Genomic DNA, 21,028 nt, shown 5'->3' with positions numbered 1-21,028 from the left:
AAAAGGTAAAACTATTGATTAAAAAATAAAAAATATTATTATAGGGTGAAGAACAGGTTTGGTTTGACATTTTGTATTAGAGCTAACGCATGCCACATGAAGGAAATGTGTGAGTGGTATATGATTTGTTTCACTTTTCTAGCTGTGTACACAGCCACATCATACAGAGAATGTCAGGCTATTAAAAACATGGGGGAAGTGAGGGATTGCTATAAAGAAGAAAAAAGGAAATTCGGGTTCATGTCAGAGAGCCAAATAGCTTTCAACACCCAGACTGACCTTCAGCACACACAGAAGCACACACGCACACACACACACACACACACACACACACACACACACACACACACACACACACACAAATGGTCACAGGATGTGACCATAAACCATAATGCACATCCCTTATTACAGGGAGTGAGCCATGGCTGTATGCCATTTTAAATGCCACAGACTCCTCAATGAACCTGAATTTGCATCTAGCAGCTCCTAACATATTATCTACAAAGCCAACTGTAAAACTGGCTTGAGAGAGAGGTAGCATCACATTATTTGATAATTGCCGTATGTGGATGTGCTAGCTTTTCCATCCCTTCAAGCTTCCAGCTGCAGCATGCTATACCACTACACCCCCAGTAAAGCAAAAACATTAGTTAGTACGGATGATAACATGATGATGAAACAGCATGCCAGACTGCAGCATCGTGCAGCTTTCAGTTCATCTGTTTGATTTGCCAGTCAGAAAATTCAAAACAATTACCATTCATTTGAAAACATAAGCAGCTGCAATATTTCCAAGCACACAATGCAGAGGAGCCAAAGTGAAAAAGCGGAAGGTGAAGAAAATACCTCTGCAAGGCACCTCTAATTAGAACAAGATATTTTTTATCACTGGATTTCAAAATAACAACTTAACGTTTCATTTAGCGTTTTACATATTCTATGTTTGGTTATGACGTCATTTTACTGTGTTTGTCGTAAGTGTATTACTTTCTTAATGGATGGGGATTACAGCAGTTATGAGTAAGCAACTGAACTTTACGTATATTTTTAAATGGACCCCTGGAAGAGAAAAAGCTTAAGGGGCAAGAAACTAAACAATAAACAATAAAACCGAACTAAAATTCCGGCTAACATTTCAGAGGTGCTGACAAAAAGTGACTTGAAAGGGATACCCAGGCAGCTTTGTTTCTGCTACCAAGTTGTTGTTTTTTTTAACTTTACTTGATAACTTGATATTTTATAGTTTCAAAGCTCATCGCTGTTAATTACCAGCCATCTTACCAGCAACTGTCTACCATATTAATGTTTTATTAATGAAAAAAAAACTACAGTTGCCCACGTTATGCAATAACGCATTGAGTCTGCTGAAAGGAATAGAAAAGCAGGGATCTGCACCCTTTTCTTGCTCATTCTGATGAGGCATGAGATAGCTGGCAATGCAAGTGACAAGCAGATCTTGTCAATGTAAGCTGCTGGGGGAGCAAAAAAATACTCGTGCTAAGCCCTCCTGAGTAAGAAGGGTGGCAATGCCTTGAACTGTGAGATGCAGTGGGAATTGAGGTGGAAGATGGGGTGAGAGAGCAAGAGATTGAGATAGTGAAAAGCCGGCTGGTGAATAAGACAGGCTGGACTGTGTAGATCCGGTGGAATCGGGATTACCAATCCAAATACTGGGCTAAAATGTGCAGCTGGGAGCATATTGTGATCAATACCCACTATTTAAGAAGAACATGCAATACATACAGAACTGTACACATGCAAAGAATGAAGAGATAATGCAATGGGACATGTTAATTACTGTAACAGCTCAACATATTGTAGGTATGATGTATTATAAACAAACAGCGATACCGTTTTTTTTAATGTGTAAAAATATTTCACGGGTTCTTGAATTACATATCGTCCTACACCCATTGTCGTATGTACAGAAATACCGACAGGTGTCTGTGTCCATTTTTGGGGTATATCAATGCTCATACATTTGAACGAGTTGCATTATGGAGAGATTTTGATTGTTAATTAGACTTGTGTTGGTGGTGGTAGAGATGGTGAAATTTAAAATGGAAAAGAATTGAACTGCAGGTTCTGTAAAAATGAATAATAAAGTCTATTAATGGTTAACAATTTTCTAGTCCAACAAAACCATATTTTTTTTATCAACCATTTAGAAGTTAGCTGCTGATTCATAAAACAACAAAACTACTGTTGGTTTTAAATAATGTAGGTACAGATTTCCCTACAGCAATCTGTGCTTACAACAGCAAAGCGAAAACATTGTGTCAGCATGTCTTGTATCAGCCTTTTATTCAAGGCCCTGTTAATGACAGAATGAAAAGTATAAACAACTTAAGACAAGGGAAAATGAAAACAGAAGTACAAGTGTACATGAGTAACCTGATTTTTCACTTCAGATGTAGTGTAGCAGGGAAGCACAACAGTTTGACAACTTCTAAAAGTGAGCTGAAGGCTTAAACATTATTCGCATACTGATATAGACTGAAACCATCTATATCAGTAATCACACCTTTTCCAAGACATCCCATCACATTTAAAAGACACTTAATTTCATTTTTCTGTTCTGTGCTAAACCTCTGAAACCTTCTTAACTGCTCCTCATCTTCACAAAAAGGGAGACAAGGCCGTCATATCCATTTAAGTAAAATGAAAAGAGCACAGCTCCTGCTACATTTTACTTTGAGCCTCTCAAAAAACCTTCTCCATCGATCTGGAAAGATCTGAAAGAGGCACAGCTGCATAAACAACCCTCTGTCTTTAGAGGGTTTTGAAATATTAACAAAGGAGCTTGCAGGTACATCATTTTCAGCAGCAGCTATGGCAGCAGAGGGAAAACGTGTTTGAATCCTATTATAAATAACACAATACAGCAGCAACATTGCACATCCAGGCCTGGCTTGTCCCCCAGGCAACCTGACAGCAAAATCCCGTCTACATGTGTATGTGGGAGCATGCTTTGTTTGTGGTGTGTGATTGTGTGTGTGTGTGTGTGTGTGAGTTTCTGTTTTATTAATAAAAATATAGCAATCACGAACTGTGCCATGCCTTATCACACTTTTACATGTCTACTTATGTATGCATGCAAGCATACAAACGCAGAGGAGAAAGCTGATAGAAAATAAAGAAATAATAAAAATCCTTAGTCGGCTCAGGCTAATTTCCTCCACTCCACTTCCCCTGACATCAAAGAAGAAGGACTTACAGATCTTGTGCTTCCCTTTCATGGGGAATTTCACCAGCAGCTCCTGAGGGTTGGTGCAGATGAAGACGAAAGGGGAAGCGGACTCCTCACAGGTATCAGGGAACTTTCGTTTTATTTATTTAAAAAAAAAAAAGGGGGGGGGGGGGGGAGAAAAGAACAATTTAGTATTATCTTACACACACCTAGCACAGACATATTGTTCACAGAATATGTTGAAGCTCATGATGCCCTGTAACACAGTTATGAATCATTCAGTGACTGTCTATTTATACGCCTACATCATGCTAGATGTCCTCCTTGCCTGATGTAATACTACATGCCTGACAGCAACAGATAGTTATGAGTCTCATTGGGTCTTATGCGCTATAATTGCACAACTAATGATGCAGTTGCTAATGAGAGCAGTTGCACTGCTTGTGAGCAGTAAAGATAAGACAAAATTTATCACAAACGGCACCAAAATCCAAGACATCCAAAGACTTTTTCAGATGCAATCCTCTGTGGGTACACACTGCGAAAGACAATATTGCATCACAATTATAAAATTATTACAATCGTGTGTACAATATTTACGTGTTCACTTATTAATTACACATGGAATTGTTAACTTCAAACACATTGTAATTTACTAAAAGCTTACTTCTACATCTACAGAAATACATCACATTTAACCACATCCTTGATAGATTTATGCATACCATATAACATGCCATACCACATTCCTATGAAGGAGACGCTGTTTTTATAGCACATAATTGACTGCAGCCTAAGGCATACAGAGGCCTCAAGACAAGAGAAAACCTCTCTCTCCCTGTGTTATTGATTCGTCTCTCAGGTGAGAGTAGGGAATTGACTGACACAGTGACAAAGGAGTCATCTTTCCCATCACTGGCAGCCAACGGCTCTCAGCTCATTCAATTTCCTCCGGCGCTATCAGATAGTGCCCATGATTGCATCTAGCCAGCCAGGAAGCGGCTCTTTTCATGACAGCGTGCTTTTTCCTCTCTCCCCTCTTCTCTTATTCACAGCCTCCCTATCTCCCTCAAAGGATCAGTGAAGGTTGTGACAAATTTGGGGCTTTTAAGGGAAATCAACAGAGTCGGCAATCCACCTGCATGGCCCCCGACAAACTGGGGAAAGATGATAGAGATGTTTATTTCAGATTAGAGTCCATGTCAACTTAAGCGTAATACACCGGCGAGTGATTAAAACATGTAAACACTCAGAGTTATTAGACACCGGTGGGGACCATAAAAGAGCCCCTTGATTCCTTCTTCTTATGGCAAATGAGAAAGTGATTCCAATTAAATTAGGTCTCCCAGTCAAGTATGCTATCTTCTGGTTAGAAAATTCCCCCAACAGCCCATTAACAGAATTATCGGTGATTTATTAGGGGTTAAACAAGGTGAAGGTTGTGAGTGCAAAAATGTTGTGTTTAGGGTACTCTATTTTTCTCACTGTCAACAAATCCCATGAAGAAACCAAAACCAAAAACATGTTTATCCTTCCATTCTATCTATACCATTGCCTTTGTGGCTTAAGCTTAATGTAGCTTATTCCTCTGTGCCAAAGAGCTCCGCTGTTGTCCAAAAATGATCAAAAACACTCAAATAAGCCACACTTTTAAACTTGTACAACGTGTTCCTTCATTGCCATGAACACAGGCACTGTAGTTTATTTTGAGTTAATCACAAATACACCCATCCTGTTGGCGTTGATTCTCGTAAGCACCACATATATGTACTTGGGTCAGTTTATGCTCTTTCAGAACTAGCCCTTACAACGTGTTATTAAACTAGAAAAATCTGGAAAAAAAAAAAAAAAAAAAAATCAAAATGCTAAATCACAATCAAAAGTGTTTATTTAATGGCCATACCAGAGGTGGAATAAAAAGTCATCTGGCATAGAGGAGGAAGAGGTAATATTGTTTATACAGTATATGGGGATAGCGGTGCATATTTTCTGACAGTCTCTCCAGGAAGACATTCATAGTATTGCACTCTGTTGTTCACATGAAAAGTGCCACAAGTAGTTGTGTAACAATTTAAAAAAAAAAAAAAGGGGAGCTAAAGAGAGAAGATCAGACTCTGTACTTTCTCACTGATGTGACGTACAGGTGGGAATGCAGGCACGAAGTGGTGGGTAATGTCAGATGTTGGGAAAGCTACCCAGCTGTCTGACAAGTACTTCTGATGGAGTATACTGGCCCCAGCAGTCCCCACCAAATGCGCTATTTCAATGCCTCTTTCGGTAATTTTTGGTAAAAACTACAGAGCCCTAGAGTTTTTGTAAATTACTGACCCTTTTGTGTAAATGAAAATATATGTGCGACCTATTTACAAAAGAGCTTAGTGCAACGGGTAGGGTCAGGAAGTCGGTAAGCTGCGTTCAGACAGACGACAGCACTGCATGAAAAACAGACACCTCATTTACCTCAGTGCCGCCACAGCGATGCAGTGGTAGGAAAAAAAAAAAAAAAAAAAAAAGTTGTCAAGCTAAAACGGTGAACTTGTTTCAAATCAATCAAATTCATGCCAGCGTACAGTCTCGGTAGACTGACTGTTTACACTGTGGTCGTTGTAACGAAAGGTGAACTAATTACCACCCTGAAAACTTTCCAGAGTTGTAAAATCCTTTCTCGCAATTTCCTTCTTGAAGTGATTTGTTGTCTGATAAGCCTTCAAACTCTGGATTTCCTGGATGGTATCTTCTTACCAGTACCTGAAACTACCTGCCTCCATCCACGTAGCCCATTGTATTTTTTTAACATAGAGATTTTTGTTGGTTTTCATCTTAAATGGAATTTGTTGACAATAAGGAAAATGCAGAATAACACCAGTCCTATCTTTTGAAGAGACTAGGTTCACAACAAAAACCGTAAAAGTAATAGCTCCAAAAAATGGTTAGGAATCACATCCACAATGTCGACCCCCCCCAACAATTAACACCCATCAGATTAGAAAGAAGGAATGCCTTCTTTATACTGGCCAGAGGGGACAACATATTCCACCTACAATTTAAAGATCGATCCTCTGAACTGTTAAGACCATGCAGTGCCTCTCAAATAGGTTACTTAAGTGAGCAGCCTAATTGAGTCTTCATTTAAATGCACGTTAGGCACTTAGGAAGACACTTTAATCCAGAGTGATTTAACAGTTTGATTACTTTTGAAGAACCGTTAGTCGTTCTCATTCATTGTTAGATTTATATAAAATCTGATATAATTCTAGTGTTTTGATTTAGAAACAGTTACAGATCTCGGTCTTGTGAGAACAACAATGAACAGGAATTAATTTGCAACAGCAGTCGGATTTAAATGGATCAAATGTTGGTAAATCACGTGTACATTATCCTTTACTTGTGTTTAAGTGGTATGACTGCAGCCCTGGAAAAAAAAACACAAAAACCACAAAAAGCACATTAAAAATTTTAATGAACTTCAAATACTGGAGTATTTCTATGGTCAAAGATTAATCAAAAAGGGGAAATAAAAAGGGAAATATCATAGCTAAGTAGACAGACAGAAGTAATGATATAAAATAAGCGATACATGAGATCATTCAAAAGAAAGATAGTAACATGAGGCACTTCTTGAAAAGATGACTTGAGCATCATTTGAGATCATTAAAAAAAAAAAATCTCACGTTACACAAGATGGCTGTATTGTCAGCGGTATTCAAGGAAACAAAATGGTGGTGGTCTTGCAAAAATCAGATGAAACAAGCAAAGCTGCAGCCAGATCATGAGTGTGCTCATGTGAGACCCTGCCAGTTGCCTGCTCTTTCATCCTCCATTAGTTAATTAGCATTTAAAGCTGTTGAATGTGCTGCTTTGCCTCACTACCTCCCCCACCTAATTGTTTCCATTCCATGATAATCAAAAGGGTACGAAACATTGTGGCTGTGTGACATGGAGGTTTTGCTAAACCCCTCCACATTCATCAGGAAGGATCTAATGTAGTTAGAGTGGACGTCCTTACAAACGCAATTACAGCTGAGCTTGTTGAGAAACACAGGTATTGAATTAAGAAATTGTTAATAGATTCATGTGAAAACAGAGTGATCCAAGCTGTTAGTGTGATGGTTGCTTAGTATGGCAGGTAGGTTACAGCCCTAGGGCCTTCTGGGTAGTGGGACCAAAGCGTTTTACAAGGGAAAGATCTGAGGGTGTATGTATAGTGACTGTGACAGATGCATTAAAATGCCTCAGTGTGAGTGGAGTATCACCAGTCAGTTGCTTCGAGCAAATTTACTTGCCATTAGAAAAACTGACAATTGTGAGACAAAGACTCTGCAGCTTCTACTTGCTCATAGACATCACCAGCAACTGGGTCAAACTCAACACAACAGATCATGTCTACTACATGACCAGGCTCCAAACTGTTTTCAGAAAATAGACCTAGGTAGTATGCCAACTCAGGATAAACGTAATCATCAGTTATGTGTTTAAACAGAAGGGCATTTTCACATTAATTTTAACTGCTGATCAAGTTGCGTGTACAAAATTCAGTCACCTCGTTAGTTCACTTAAAGGAACACTTCGACAATTTGGTAAATGCACTTTCCAGCCAATCCTAGCTGACATTGGGTGAGAGGTGGCGACAGTCTGGACAGGTCGCCAGCCTATCACAAGAGACATAGAGACAAACAGGCATTCGTGTTCACATTCACACCCCTACGGGCAATTTAGAGTTGCCACTTAACCTAACCTGCATGTCTTTGGACTGCGGGAGAAAGCTGGAGTACCCGGAGGAAACCCACATAGGCACTGGGAGAACATGCAAACTCCACACAGAAAGGCACTGGCCAGACGAACCCAGAACCTTCTTGCTGTGAGGCAACAGTGCTAACCACTGCACCGCCGTGCTGCCCACACGTTGTATCTTGTTTGTTTAAACCTTACAAAAACTGTTGTGAAAACAACATGTTTTATGGAAAGTTAATGTGGCTGGGCTATTTCTTAGCCAGGCGCAGTCACTTCCTCGAGTCTTGTCATCCTTACCTTTAGACAGAGCCAGGCTAACCAGCTGCTGGCATTAGCTTCAAATTTGCTTGCAGAAATCAGGTGTCGATCTTCTGATCTAACTGTCACCAAGAAAGTGATTACGCTTAATTTCCAAAATATGGAAGTATTCCTGTTAAAATGTTGTAGCTACATAAAACATAATTCAGTAGTTAATTTTCTTCTTATACACAGTAAAAAAAAATTTGTGGTAAATCAGCTCATCTGGCCAGAGAATCGAAAACCATTATGTGCCCAAACAATTTAAACTGAACTATCTTTTTATTTGCAGGCTAGACATACTGCAATATTTTGATAATACGTGCTGAAGCAGGATGATTGGGAGTTAAGCCAGCAACGTGCTCTAAATATGCATTCTAAACATTTTAACAAGAGCCCAGCTGAATGAAAAACTACATACAAATTACTAAACAGTAAAAGGAAGAGGTGAAAAATTCAGAGAGCTTCACAGCTTCTTCAGAGACTGCCAATTCAATAAACTGCCCACTATTTAATTTGCTGGGATCAAGCCAGAGGGGATTCAACAATAACCAACTGTAATATTATGAAATTCACAAGTTCATTGGAAAAAGTAAAAAGGGTCGGCAGGGCACAGGCTGCTGGAAGGAAGCCTTTGGCTATGAAAAATAACAGTGGCTTTGAGGGCAGGGAGAGAGCAAAGTGGCCCTATTGCTCTCACCACACATCCTTATAATAAAGTAACGTGTACTGAGGTTTATACTTCATATCAGTCTTTCTGAAATCGTACCTACTTTTCAACCAATCGATTGGTCATGGGGGGGGGGGGGGGGGAATCTGCATGGTATCTCTACATTAACTAAATCGTCCACAGTGGACTGAGTGCACTCTACCTGGTAGCCTTATCCTCCTAAATGAATTATAAATAAACAGAAAAGGATAGCATTTGCAGAATATCAAATCATTTTAACCTAATTATTTTGTACTGAAATGATAACAACACACTCAGAGCTGACCAACGTGGACCTGCCCATATTCACGTGATTTCCGAAAATAAAACTATATCAACTGGCGATCCCAGCACAAGAACTTTTCAGGAACATAAACCCAAAGCCTCAAGGGTTAAACATGAACTTTGTAGGAGAATCCAAATGCAGACAAGTTAGCCTACTGATTTTAGATGATTATGCTACGCTGGTTGTTGAGCTGTGACATGCAAACTGCTGTTTGCGAAGTTTACACGCGACCTTTTGGTCATCCGTTTTATCAAAATGCAGCCACACCGATGACTTCTTTGACATGGTTTCAATTAGTTTGGAGCTGACTCCAGCTCAGTAAACGTTAAATAAAATATACCTAGCAGTCGGCTTTAGGTTGGGCGAGCTCAAAGGTGCGAAAACCAGGAGGGGTTGGGCGCTACTTTGTCCCTCCCTCCGCCACAGTAAATAATGGATTAATCCTGGAAAGCTGTTGATGTAGTGCTTCTCTGTTTACGAAAAAGCAACACCAGCGATTGTCTGACCGATAAGACTTTGGTCAGATGAGAGCGTATCAACCAAACAATTGACAAGTCGAGCGGGAGACCACAGCCCTACTCAACACGTCATCTGATTTCTACTGTATTATTCATTCTAACTATAGCCGAAAATACCATGAGTTACGACCAGCATTTGATAAGAACAACATCCATCTTAATAAAACCTACTAATATACAGCCAGGATTTGACATAAGGAACACAAACCTTTGAGTCCAAGCTTGTCAAGTGACAGCTCAACAAGCCAACACTGTTCCCTCTTCTCTCTTTACAATGTCTCTCTCTCTGGCTCTTTTCAGCTGCTGTCGGCAATTAAGGGCAGCAGAGACAAGTAATCTCCTTCTGGGCAACAGGGCCAGACCAGAACAGGCATGTGGAGTGGGCTGTGCAGTTGGGGGATGGGGGGCTTGAGAGACTGCGAGGCTGGCCCCAGCTTCAGCCCTAGCCAGGCCCTGCTTGGCTGCACTCAATCTCAGCCCAATAAAAAGCCCTTCATTGGCAGGGTGCAACTGAGCCAGACGGGCTGGGAGCATGTGGCTTTTAAAAATGAGGAGGGTGGAACAAGGGGGAGGGAGGCACAGCATGAGGGGAGAAAGAGAGGGAGAGAACTAGAGAGTAAAAATGAGGAATACGATTCAGTAAGAAAGACGGATAATAAGAGTATAAGGTGAGGGAGAAGCATAGAGGCAGATATTTTGATAGATATGGAACTACACAAAGCAAACTGTGTCTTCCCAGAAAGGAGGCTTCTGAAATACTGCTTAGCCAGTTCTGTCAAGGCTGGTTTCACCCTGGGAATGGAGAAACAGATGGGTTGTCTCTGAGCTATGGGCTCCATGTGGGAGGTGAAAGGGTGTTGTTGGGAACTGTATGCAACAGCAATCGTCCGCCAATCGTTCTTTAATCTATCGTGTTCACCAAACAACACAAGCCTGTTTCTGGCATTCATTAACCCTCCGACAAATGCAGCTGCCCTCAGGAAACTTGTACTGTAACTGCCTTTGAGCTTTTTGCACGCACTAAGAGTATTATTTGTTTTTCCATCGCTGCATGACACAGGAAGAGAGCACAAACACAATAGACAGAAACACAACTATTCGTATATGACTATACATGTATGTATAATTTTTCACAATATTTTAATTCAAAACACTGTCCCCCAAATCAACCCCAGAAAATATCTTTAAAAATGTGCCAAAACCATTATGAAAAAAGTTATGTCAATGAATGTCAGAGTATAAATAAACCAACTGTGTCCATAGTGCAGAGTTTAAAAACCTTTCAGTGCAGACCGACAGTGAATGCTTGGTCAGTTCTTACAGCTGTTTCCTTCTTTAATCAGACTTTTTCTGGTTTAAATAATTTTCAAACTTTTTTGTACTGTACAATGTTTACGCAAATTTCTTACAGGGCTGTGTTAAGACTAATGTGTCTATACTAGGGCCGTCACTTTTTTCGAGAGGTCAAGTTTGAATGAATTCAAAACAAACAAGTAATTCGAAATGATGCCTGAAATAATTAAAACGTGACCAAAATAGTGTAATCCGTAATTTGTTTCCTTAGTTTCCTCATAGGTCAATAGGACAGGCAATTGTTCAATCTGATTTTAAAGAATTAAATATGAAAACCGACAGCTCTAGTCTACACCATTAGATATTCAGGTTGCAGCTTATGGGAAAGTCGTGATTAAAGACAGCTAATGTAGCTGGCATTGATCTATGTTACATTTTTTGAGTGAAAATACCCGATTTGTGCATGTTCTAAGTCTCTATTTGGGTCAACAACTGTAAACATTACACCAGAAATGATCAAATAATGGGCGAGGCCTTCATGTGAGACTAGGCTATCATTAAACACACCCCTTTATTTCTAATTATTCTCGTATTTCAACAGGAACCCTCCCTGTTTTCTGATTTACTCCCATCTGCTGTGTGCTGTTAATACAAACTTATTCTTCCATCTGTTTCACATTAAAAGCCTTCCAGCAGCCGATGAGAAATAATCTTTTTTTCACATCACATTTACTGTGAAACCCGTGCCGGAAGTGTTGAGTTTCATTAAGAGCAGCTTGACATCATGAAAGCATGGCAAAGTAGAGTTGACCATAATGAATGAAACAGTGAGAGAGAACAGCATTTCGTGTTCAAAGGGGAGAAAGAACAACAACAGTACGTACAGTAAGTACTTAATGCCTGACTGTGTAGTACTGATGGGATTCGTGGTGTAAAACTTTAAATTGAGCAGAAGTCACCTTGCCAGCCATTACAGTACGTGTACCAGTCATTTTGTATTTTACACTTCTTCTCCTCTCTTGGTCTCTCTTTATTTTATCATTTCAGTACTGCTTCTTATTTATGAATTCAATGGAACTTAGTTTTAAACAACACATCTTACTGGAACACCTTTAGATCTTGCCAACATCAGACTTGCACAGGTTTATTGGTACAATAAATACCACTCTGCTCATCATTGTTTTCCCGTGTATTAGAGATGACCTGTCGTTGCTAAGTCTAAACTGGACAACTGGTGGCTGCATCAATATGTATTTAAATCCACATGGACCATTTTGTCCGTGGGCAGAATAGATCAGGTGGATAGGAATAATTTTAGTTTTACTGTTTTATTCATGGTAACAAAGATACTCAATTTCAAGGTATAAACAGTTCATGTAAACAGCTTAATACAAACAGGATCTCTCTACCGGAGTATGGTAAACTGCCAAATTACACCATGCATGTAAATGCAGCCAGTGGCCTCTTCAGAAGCATAATTGATTCCAGTTGTCTTTTAGACTTCAGTTGAACACTATATTTTGTTTCTCAGCCACCCTTTCCTGAAAAACAAGGCATCATGTATGCATTTATCTTTATCTTTTTTATTCATTCCTCTTTATTTTGTATTACCTAGCATATTTTAAGCCTTTTCAGAAATCTTATAATCTTTGTATAATGGGCTATAGAAAGCAAGAAAGTCCTTTTAAGTCAAGACCAAGCCATTAGTATTTAGTATACAAAGATAACTGCTCTCTGCCCAAGCCTAAATGCCTGTAGTACACAGCAGACTAACTGAACCTGACAAATAAATGATTCAATCCAAACTAGAGAAGAAACAATTATTCAAATAATCGATTAGTCGATTATCATAAAATGTATCACCAATTATTCTAATAATTGACTAATTGTTATGAGTCATTTTCAAGCAAAAATATGATTTACTATTGCCAAATCTTTCAGCATTACATTGTGAGGATTTGCTGCTTTTTTTTTTTGGTCTTATGTGAAGAAAACAAAAAAAAAAACAAAAAATCTTGTAAGAAGACACTCTGGGCTTTAGTAAAGTGGATTGGGCAAATTTCTCTATTTTCTGACATTTTATAGCCCAAACAATTAGTTGATTCATTGAGAAACAAAGGCAAAATAATCTATAATGAAAATATAGGAGTTATACTAATGATGTAGTACCCTTTTATGAACTGAAATCTAAAATACCCTAACTGCAATCAGTCTCTGTATACATACACCAAGTTTTCATCTTCAGCTACAGGGACCATCACATGCGCAACGAATTCTCAGACACCTTTTACAACCCTTTTAAAACTGGAAGCAAAAAGTGCAAACATATGGGCCCTCAGCTGGAACGGACACAGGCTTTGGATCATACTGGTGCCATGTGACATTAACCCAAACCAATACTACACTTGTCCCTCTAAACAGGCAGCTATTGCATCTCACTTTGACCCTTTTATTGAAGCTTGGGCACACCGAGTTGCACAGGGATGATTAAAAATTAAACATACTCCTTCACCTACAGAACCAACTGGTGTCAAGTTGGAGAGTGAACATTAATTATCTAGGAGTGTGCAACACTGGCTTCTGAATTTTTACATTATTAATGCCCTCAACACAATGAGACCATGTCTCATTATTAGAAGCTCAGCACCAGGGCCACGGTTTTCCAATAACTGCCACCACGTTCGCCCGCTCAACTGCAAAAACAGATTACCTTTGCCTTAAAAATATTCGTTGTTTCATCACAACTGAAATGTCAACTGACACATTTTGTACAGATAAAAAGTTAAATCCCAAGCCACTACTTCTGTGAGTTTGTACAATGAATTTAATTGTCAAGTGAGGAATCTGGGCAGGATTTACTAATAATAACTATGATGCCTTGGTGTACGCACACACACGCACGCTACATAGTGTATATAAACACCATTCGGCCAAAACATTAAAAACGGTAATTGGTTTTAATTTTTCGGCTGATCAGCGTAGCTCAAAAACCAAGTATGTGTGTCAGCAATGGAGTCTTCATTATTGTCTTGATGTAAATGACTTCAAACTGTCACCAGCCCACCACCCCACTATTATAATGGAAGACTGAGGAGCAAAAGGTATTAAAATGTATTTCCTACTCCCCCTGCCTCATAAGCGTAACAATTCAGGTCTTCAAAAAAAATTAAATAAAATGTTGGTATAGAGAGCAAGCTACTCATTAGCCTTTTAACTAGAACTAGTGCTGACAGGTGTAGTGAAGTCATGTGTTTTTGCAGAGAGATTCACACAGACTTCCTCACTTAGCCCAGTTCCACTTTCCCAGCCATGTTTATGACTTCACCTCCTGCGGTGGCCCTCAGGCAAGAGGGAAACAAGGCTGCCTCACTACAGTCAAAGCTTTTTAGACTCAACATGCTGACTGCTGGAACTTTCCAAGGAAAATGGTTCTCTCTGGTACTCACAGTTAAGCTTCTGTTTGACGAGTGCGGAACTCTCGCAAAATTGAAAAAATTGCAGATTTCTAATGTGCAGTGGAAAATGGCATTTTGAAAACCTGACGACTTCTATAACAGTGAGACAGTGAGAAAATACCATGAATAGCTTTCAATAAAAAGTGGTTCAGAAGTTACAAATCCCAGACATGAAAAAATAAGTAGATGTTATTATATTTGAGTTGAAGTATCAACTTCAAGACAACTGCACTGCATTTACAGAAAATCACACAGGCAAACCCTTCTTACTAGTTTCCTTTACAACACTCACACACTAACGCACACATACACACTCACACAAAAACATAGCGAGAACCCCTGGAGACAATTACCATGTCTGCTTTCAAACCTTGACTTCAAAGAACAATCCAGGGTATCTAAGGCATTAAAACTTCTTATTTTCCATCACAATCTCCTTTTATCGGTGCCACAAATCCAGCTCTCCTGAACACAGGTGCTGTCAGCAAAAAGGCTCGTATTTTAAGTAAGGTAACAAACCACTTCACAGTGGGCATTTGATTTCATAATGTGGAAATTGAGAAGGACTGGGGAGTTTATGAACATGTCTGTCTCTTAAGGTGAATATTTGCTTTGATATTCTGACGCTTGGGGTACAGCCCTCCCATCTGTGTTCACTCAGCCTCTGTGGGAAATAACTGTCTCTTCCCTCCTTCTTTCGAGGCTGGCAATGAGCACGGTTTGAGAAAGGAGCACAGAAGGAAGGCCGTCCGCTGATTCTTATCAAAGGCAAGTTTTAGGTTTCTCTAAGCCCATGGGTTAGTACTACTGCTTACAATTGATAAGGTGATCCTACTTCCTAAGGGAGAATACTGTTAAACAGAAGGTGTTGAATAAGAGCTCTTTACTCTCTTTACTTTTACTCTTTACTTTATAATAAGTCCTTTTCAATTCATACTCCAGTTTTCGCAATAGGGCTAAAAAATATTTTTTGGGTTAAACACAACTTGGAGATCAAATGGATACGCAAATTTTTCGTTGCACTAATACAGCGTTGAATTACCTTAGGCTCAGAACAATGAAAGCCTTTAGCGAAACAAAATAAAACAGTCAACCATTTTGCTAAGCCCCAATACTCCTTAGTTTCTGCTGCTATACCCGTTGAGCTTTGCGTTCTTGCATGGCACGTACAGTATGCAGTTTTTAGTGATGCATGGCCAGATTTACCACTTGAAATTCTTAGCAATTATTTAACCAACGGGTCCTTGATTTCAGACAGAGGAAAAAGCAGCTTCTTATTTCTAGCTGGCAAATCTCGATTTTGCTTGGCTGAAATGAAACTGCTCCTGGCATTTTTATCAGTTGTAGCTTGCTAATCAAGCTAACTTTAGCTCCGTGAGTTGGTTGAAAGTGCTGTCACTGGATAGCTTTGTAATGTTCTCAGCTGAGTAGAAAACCATGCAAGGATCTTAAATATGCACTTGATGGCTACATACATGATGAAATATTTAGCGACTGAGTCTAAAGCTGTGTGTCTCAGGCAAAGTTATCCTTACTAGCTGATGATCCATGTGGAAGACATGGAAATAAAGAAACAGCATTGGTTTTGTATTGCTATGTAGTCCTGGTATTGAAAGTATGATGAGGAAAATTGTAATATCAGACCTTTATTATTATTCTAACCCAGTTTGGCTGCTTAGCTTAAAAACTTGTCAGTATTTTCAAACAGTATGTTTTCACTTTTAACATTACAAGAGAAAAAGCTTTTTGGATGAGGACTCACCAATGTTTTGGCAAAGGTAACGCTCTTGGATAATCACTGGGGTTGTTCAATTACGGGTACGACAGAGCTGCTAACATTACCCCAAAACTCTGCAACTCTAGCATCCGGTGTTGGCTTCCACGCAGTAGGGAAATATTACACAGCGGATGTTATAGTTCTGAATTTTTATTTTATTTTTTATAAGATATGCCAAGTACCTCTCTGACTACAGCCCCATTCACACCGCTTTGGCATGTGGAGAAATCCAAAGCCTGAAAGTTTTGCCATGGCTAGTTACAATTTCTGAGATATAACTGGACAATCGCTTTAGCAGGCACCAACACTGGTTATACTTTATAAATAAAATATCAACGAGCATTCTTTCTCTAGCAAGATGTGTGTAAATACTTTCTGCCCGAGCTTGTGCTTGTGTTGCAACTACATTAGAAATGTGTTCTCTCCATACACCAACTTTTTAGATCATCTTTATATTACATTACATTACATTAGATACACCTTACATTACATATTTTTTTCTACATTTGAGTGATGGAAATGTGCTTATATATTATTCTTTTGTATTATTCAACTTTCTGTTTAATGCTACATAGCTTTTTACAAGGTGTATTTTAACCTGAAGGCAGAGAGAAGGATGACTTAGTTTCTTATGGGTAATTCCAATATTATATCCAATTTATATAGCTCACACAAAAAGAAAGAAAGAAAGAAAAAAAAAAGATGTGCTCTTCCATGGCATGACAAAGGATACAGATCATTGGCTATAACACCTATGTTTTCTTAAAACACCCAACACAGGCAATGTACAATTTAAAGATATGTGAAGTACCAGCATTATTCAAGTAATTATGCTGAATCTTATTCCTGCTACACTGACCATCAGAAATTTGAGAGGCGAGAAAATTACGTTGCATGTAAATCAATACTCTACTACAAAGTGAGCCTGCAGAAGCATTTGATGGCATTTTTGCTCAGTGGACCATGGCAAAAAAAGTTTGGGCACTATGTGCTTCAAGTAATTTTACTAAATATGAAAAAGGCAGCAGGAAGAGGCTGGGAAGTTGAGTTGGAGCTGGCAGTGAAGGCAGTATGACTGCAAATTCCTAATTGGTTTTGAGTATCCATTTAATCAATGGATCAATATTTTAATGATTCAGTCGCATATTATTTTAAATTTACACATATGCTTTTGCATTTAGATACATGTTTATAATTTATGTTAAAATATATATTGATATAAAACTCATCTATGGAGAATTCAGATCAAATCTTCACAGCCAAGAAAACAGTTACATAAGCCACATGAGGTGGATAAAGGTGAACAATGATACTTTCTGCTGCTCGGTTTTGAAAGTGTTTGCTCATAAAATGTATCTCCAGCTGTTAATTTGTCTGTAAGCATTAAAGAAAACATGTCACTTGGTATTTGTTTTTTAAGTGGTTAGGTATACCAGAGGATAGCAACAATTCTCTCACATGTTGAAACATTGCTGCCTCTTTAATAGAAAATAACATAGTAATGCACGTCAGACATGTTTTTCATCAGCTGTGAGTTTGTCTACCTATTAAATGGAGCCATGTGGAAAAATGCTGCACCATATTTACTTATGTTATGTGATTGATTGTGTGGTTTGAAATGCAGCAAAACAATCCTTGTTTAAGGTTGAGATTTTCATTATAACATTGAAGGGAACTGCACATTTTGTTTGGATTTTACTCTTAGTAAAGAGCAAGCTGCTTTTTAAATAATCCACTCAATGGTAAAATAGTGTCTTTGTGGATACTCAAATCTAGCAACAAAGGCCCAAAGTTGGCAACACTGCCTATAAATGACCCCATGATGACGTTTTAGAAACTGTTCATACCAATTCCTTGCACCAGCTGACCAGTGGTGTAACTTCATCACTCGTGCAGTCACTCAGTCAGTCAGCGACAGACATTCACATTTAGAGGGCTAGCCCCGCTGTTGCACTCCAACAAAAAAGTGTCTGAATATTGGGTCTAACGACTTTTTAGACCCTTTAGCGACTTTTTTCCCAAAAAAAGCACCTAGGGACAACTGAAGCGCCTTTTTGGACAAACCTAACCCATTCCATAGAGGAGAGTCACCAGTAATGCCCCACAAGTGCGAGGTCGAGGTCGGGCTTTTTATCTGCAGACACACCCCTCTATGCGCCTCATTCAATTGACTGTACGGCAGCTGAAACAGACGTGAATGAGCTTCTACCTTTCGGAATGATCATTTTACAAGTAAATCTAGCTGAAATCACAGCACAGCTGTTGTCTTTAACTTATGTTTATGGTGGTATGGTGGCAGAATGCAAATATCACACAATTACGTCATCTAGCGACATTTAGCGACTTTTCAAGTAGGCTTTAGCTACTTTCCATTGAAAGTAGTTGTTTACAGCAGTTCTACAACAGTTCAGCTCTAAAGTTGAAAGCTGGCGCAAAAGACCTGAGCATGAAGGCAAAGACATTTCGACAAGACTTCACTTGCATATAATATTTGACATAAATTATGGTTGATCTGACACACAGTTCCTGGTGGTATGTGGGGCAGACTGTTAACTCCCTGTCTCCCACAGCACATATCACTGGAGCCTCATTGAAAATAATGATCACATTCCTGTCATTTAAACAGACAGCAGCTCATATCATAACAATTCCCTGTGTTGTGGATTTAAGACGTTTACTGAGTGAGACTAATAGAACGGCAGCATTCAGCCAAATGTTGTGTATGGCTGACTGACTGACTAGCACTAAGTACATGTCAATCAATGGACAAAGATCCCGAAGCCAAGATATAGTATAAGACCACGTCTGACACAGACATTGAGCCAAAAGCATTTTGATTTTCTTATGAATATAGAAGGATAAACAATGGTATACAACACACAAATTTACTGGTTGTTGGATTTTCAAAATGAAACATTAAAAGGTAAAACTCAATCTAAGGCTAAATCCATCTGGGTCTCTGTGCCTGCATTTGTCATCGATTTCCAAGTCAGACAGATTGAGTGAAACATCTTTAAAGGCCCATGGATGCCTATGAAAACAGCTGGCAGCACCTAGCTGGTATCTTGGCAAAATATCTTGTGGACACAGCCTCTTAACAGATCCCATTAATGTATTCACAGGACAGATGAATGGAGAAACTTGTTGCCAGGCTCATGAATTTCTTCTTTCTACTGCGGTTTACATGAAACAGAAAATCTTCTCTATGTAAATATTAGACATTCTCCTATCAATGGACACTTCAAGAATTACTTTTATTAAATTATCTGACCGTTTGAGCTGCTGTATGATCATCCAAAATTTTCCAAAATTTGAAGGGCTAGACAGATCCGGTTGCTTAACTTAACCCAAGATGTAATCAATTTCCCTTAGCATGAGTGTGAGTCCAACCTTTAAAATAACCTGTGTAAAAGACATGTGGCAATGATTTTACAGAATCTGTTATGTGGGAGCATTTTGTAAACATGTTTTAAATAACGAAACAAATGGCGAACGGTAGAGAATCAGCCAAATAGAATGACATATCAGTGATCAATATCGACCCTAATAAACCTGAATGGACCATGCCTATTAAATGTAATAAACATCAGGAGGGAATATGCACTCAACTTATAGACACTAAAGGTTAAGGAGACTACTGATAAAATATATTCATTTCAATTTCATTCACGTGTTTAATATTGTTGTCCATTTTAAATGTTCCTCTCTTTTTCCAGTGATTATAAATACTCGGAATAAGTCAGACTCTCTGGCCTGTATTGTCGGTGGAAGCTAAATGTTTTTTTTAGTGCACACAAAGAGAGAAAGATGCATGGACAGGCTCCCTCGCCTCCCCCTCTTTCTCCTTCCTCTTCTCTGACGTCGCTAGCAGGAAGTTGCTGAGCAGACATGTCACCCAGCAGAGTACAATTGAGTTTGTAATCTCTGACCCTGCAGTGGTAGAGAGTCTCTTGCTTTCTGTCTCTTTGGTTCTCCATCTCTAGGAGAGATACTTGTAGTTATTCTGCTGCTGGGCCGGGGCTTGGCTGGATAAATGAACACACATACAGGCATGTGTGATATAAAGTAACTGCATAGGCATGCCTGGGGAATGTTGGCAAAAACATACAAAATCAGCTTGGCGTAATGACTGAGGTATTGCCTGCTCTCACATTGGGATGGGAACAGGCATAAAGAATAGTCATTAAATTGAGTGCACTTCCTGTTCCTGATAAAATCATAGCAGGGGAACACGGCCGTCCACTGGTTTTGAGCAAAGTACTTACTGACTACACCAAACAACCTTCATTCATTTACTCATTCCAAAACAGAAAACTGGCACAGACATGGGCCTCATGAGGGGCCATTTTGGGGCATTAACAACAAATACCAGACGTGGAGATAGGAGAGAAATATCAAACATATTGATTCTATGCTTCATTAAAACTTATTGTAGGGGGTTAGAGTTGCCTGAGGCAAGGCACTAAATAGATCACAACATTAAAATCTACAGAGGTCTTGTTTTATACAAACATTGTTTAACACAGTCAGAGTCGTTATTTCAAAGAGAGCACAAAACGAGAACCAGAAGACTGTTCCATTAATTGAAAACAAAAAAGGCTGTTGCAGTTACATGTGCCGGGACCTAAAAGTTGTCTTCAGAGCCAGAATTGTAAACGTACCTTTTAAAAAATAGCAATAGCTAAAGATGCTTTAACCACAAAATCACAGGCTTAACGTTTGGGCTGTAAAGATTCAACGATTCTGTAAAATCTACTGACTTAATTTGATTT

At 39.0% G+C, this 21,028-nt stretch overlaps 1 protein-coding gene across 2 annotated transcripts in view; it reads right to left on the bottom strand.

The window, feature by feature from the left end:
• trip4 (thyroid hormone receptor interactor 4) overlaps positions 1–21,028 on the bottom strand; it is a 78,963-nt gene that overhangs the window by 43,869 nt on the left and 14,066 nt on the right. The window contains exon 12 of one of the 2 annotated variants that reach the window (XM_040124257.1): positions 3,218–3,320. The exons of the other annotated variant lie outside the window; for it this stretch is intronic. Within the exon in view, the coding sequence (XP_039980191.1) occupies positions 3,218–3,320 (103 nt within the window). The remainder of the gene's footprint in view (positions 1–3,217; positions 3,321–21,028) is intronic. 2 annotated transcript variants of the gene reach the window in all.

This window comes from Xiphias gladius, chromosome 1 (genome assembly GCF_016859285.1).
Source record: "Xiphias gladius isolate SHS-SW01 ecotype Sanya breed wild chromosome 1, ASM1685928v1, whole genome shotgun sequence".
Taxonomy (NCBI): domain Eukaryota; kingdom Metazoa; phylum Chordata; class Actinopteri; order Istiophoriformes; family Xiphiidae; genus Xiphias; species Xiphias gladius.
This window is presented reverse-complemented; position numbering and strand designations above follow the sequence as displayed.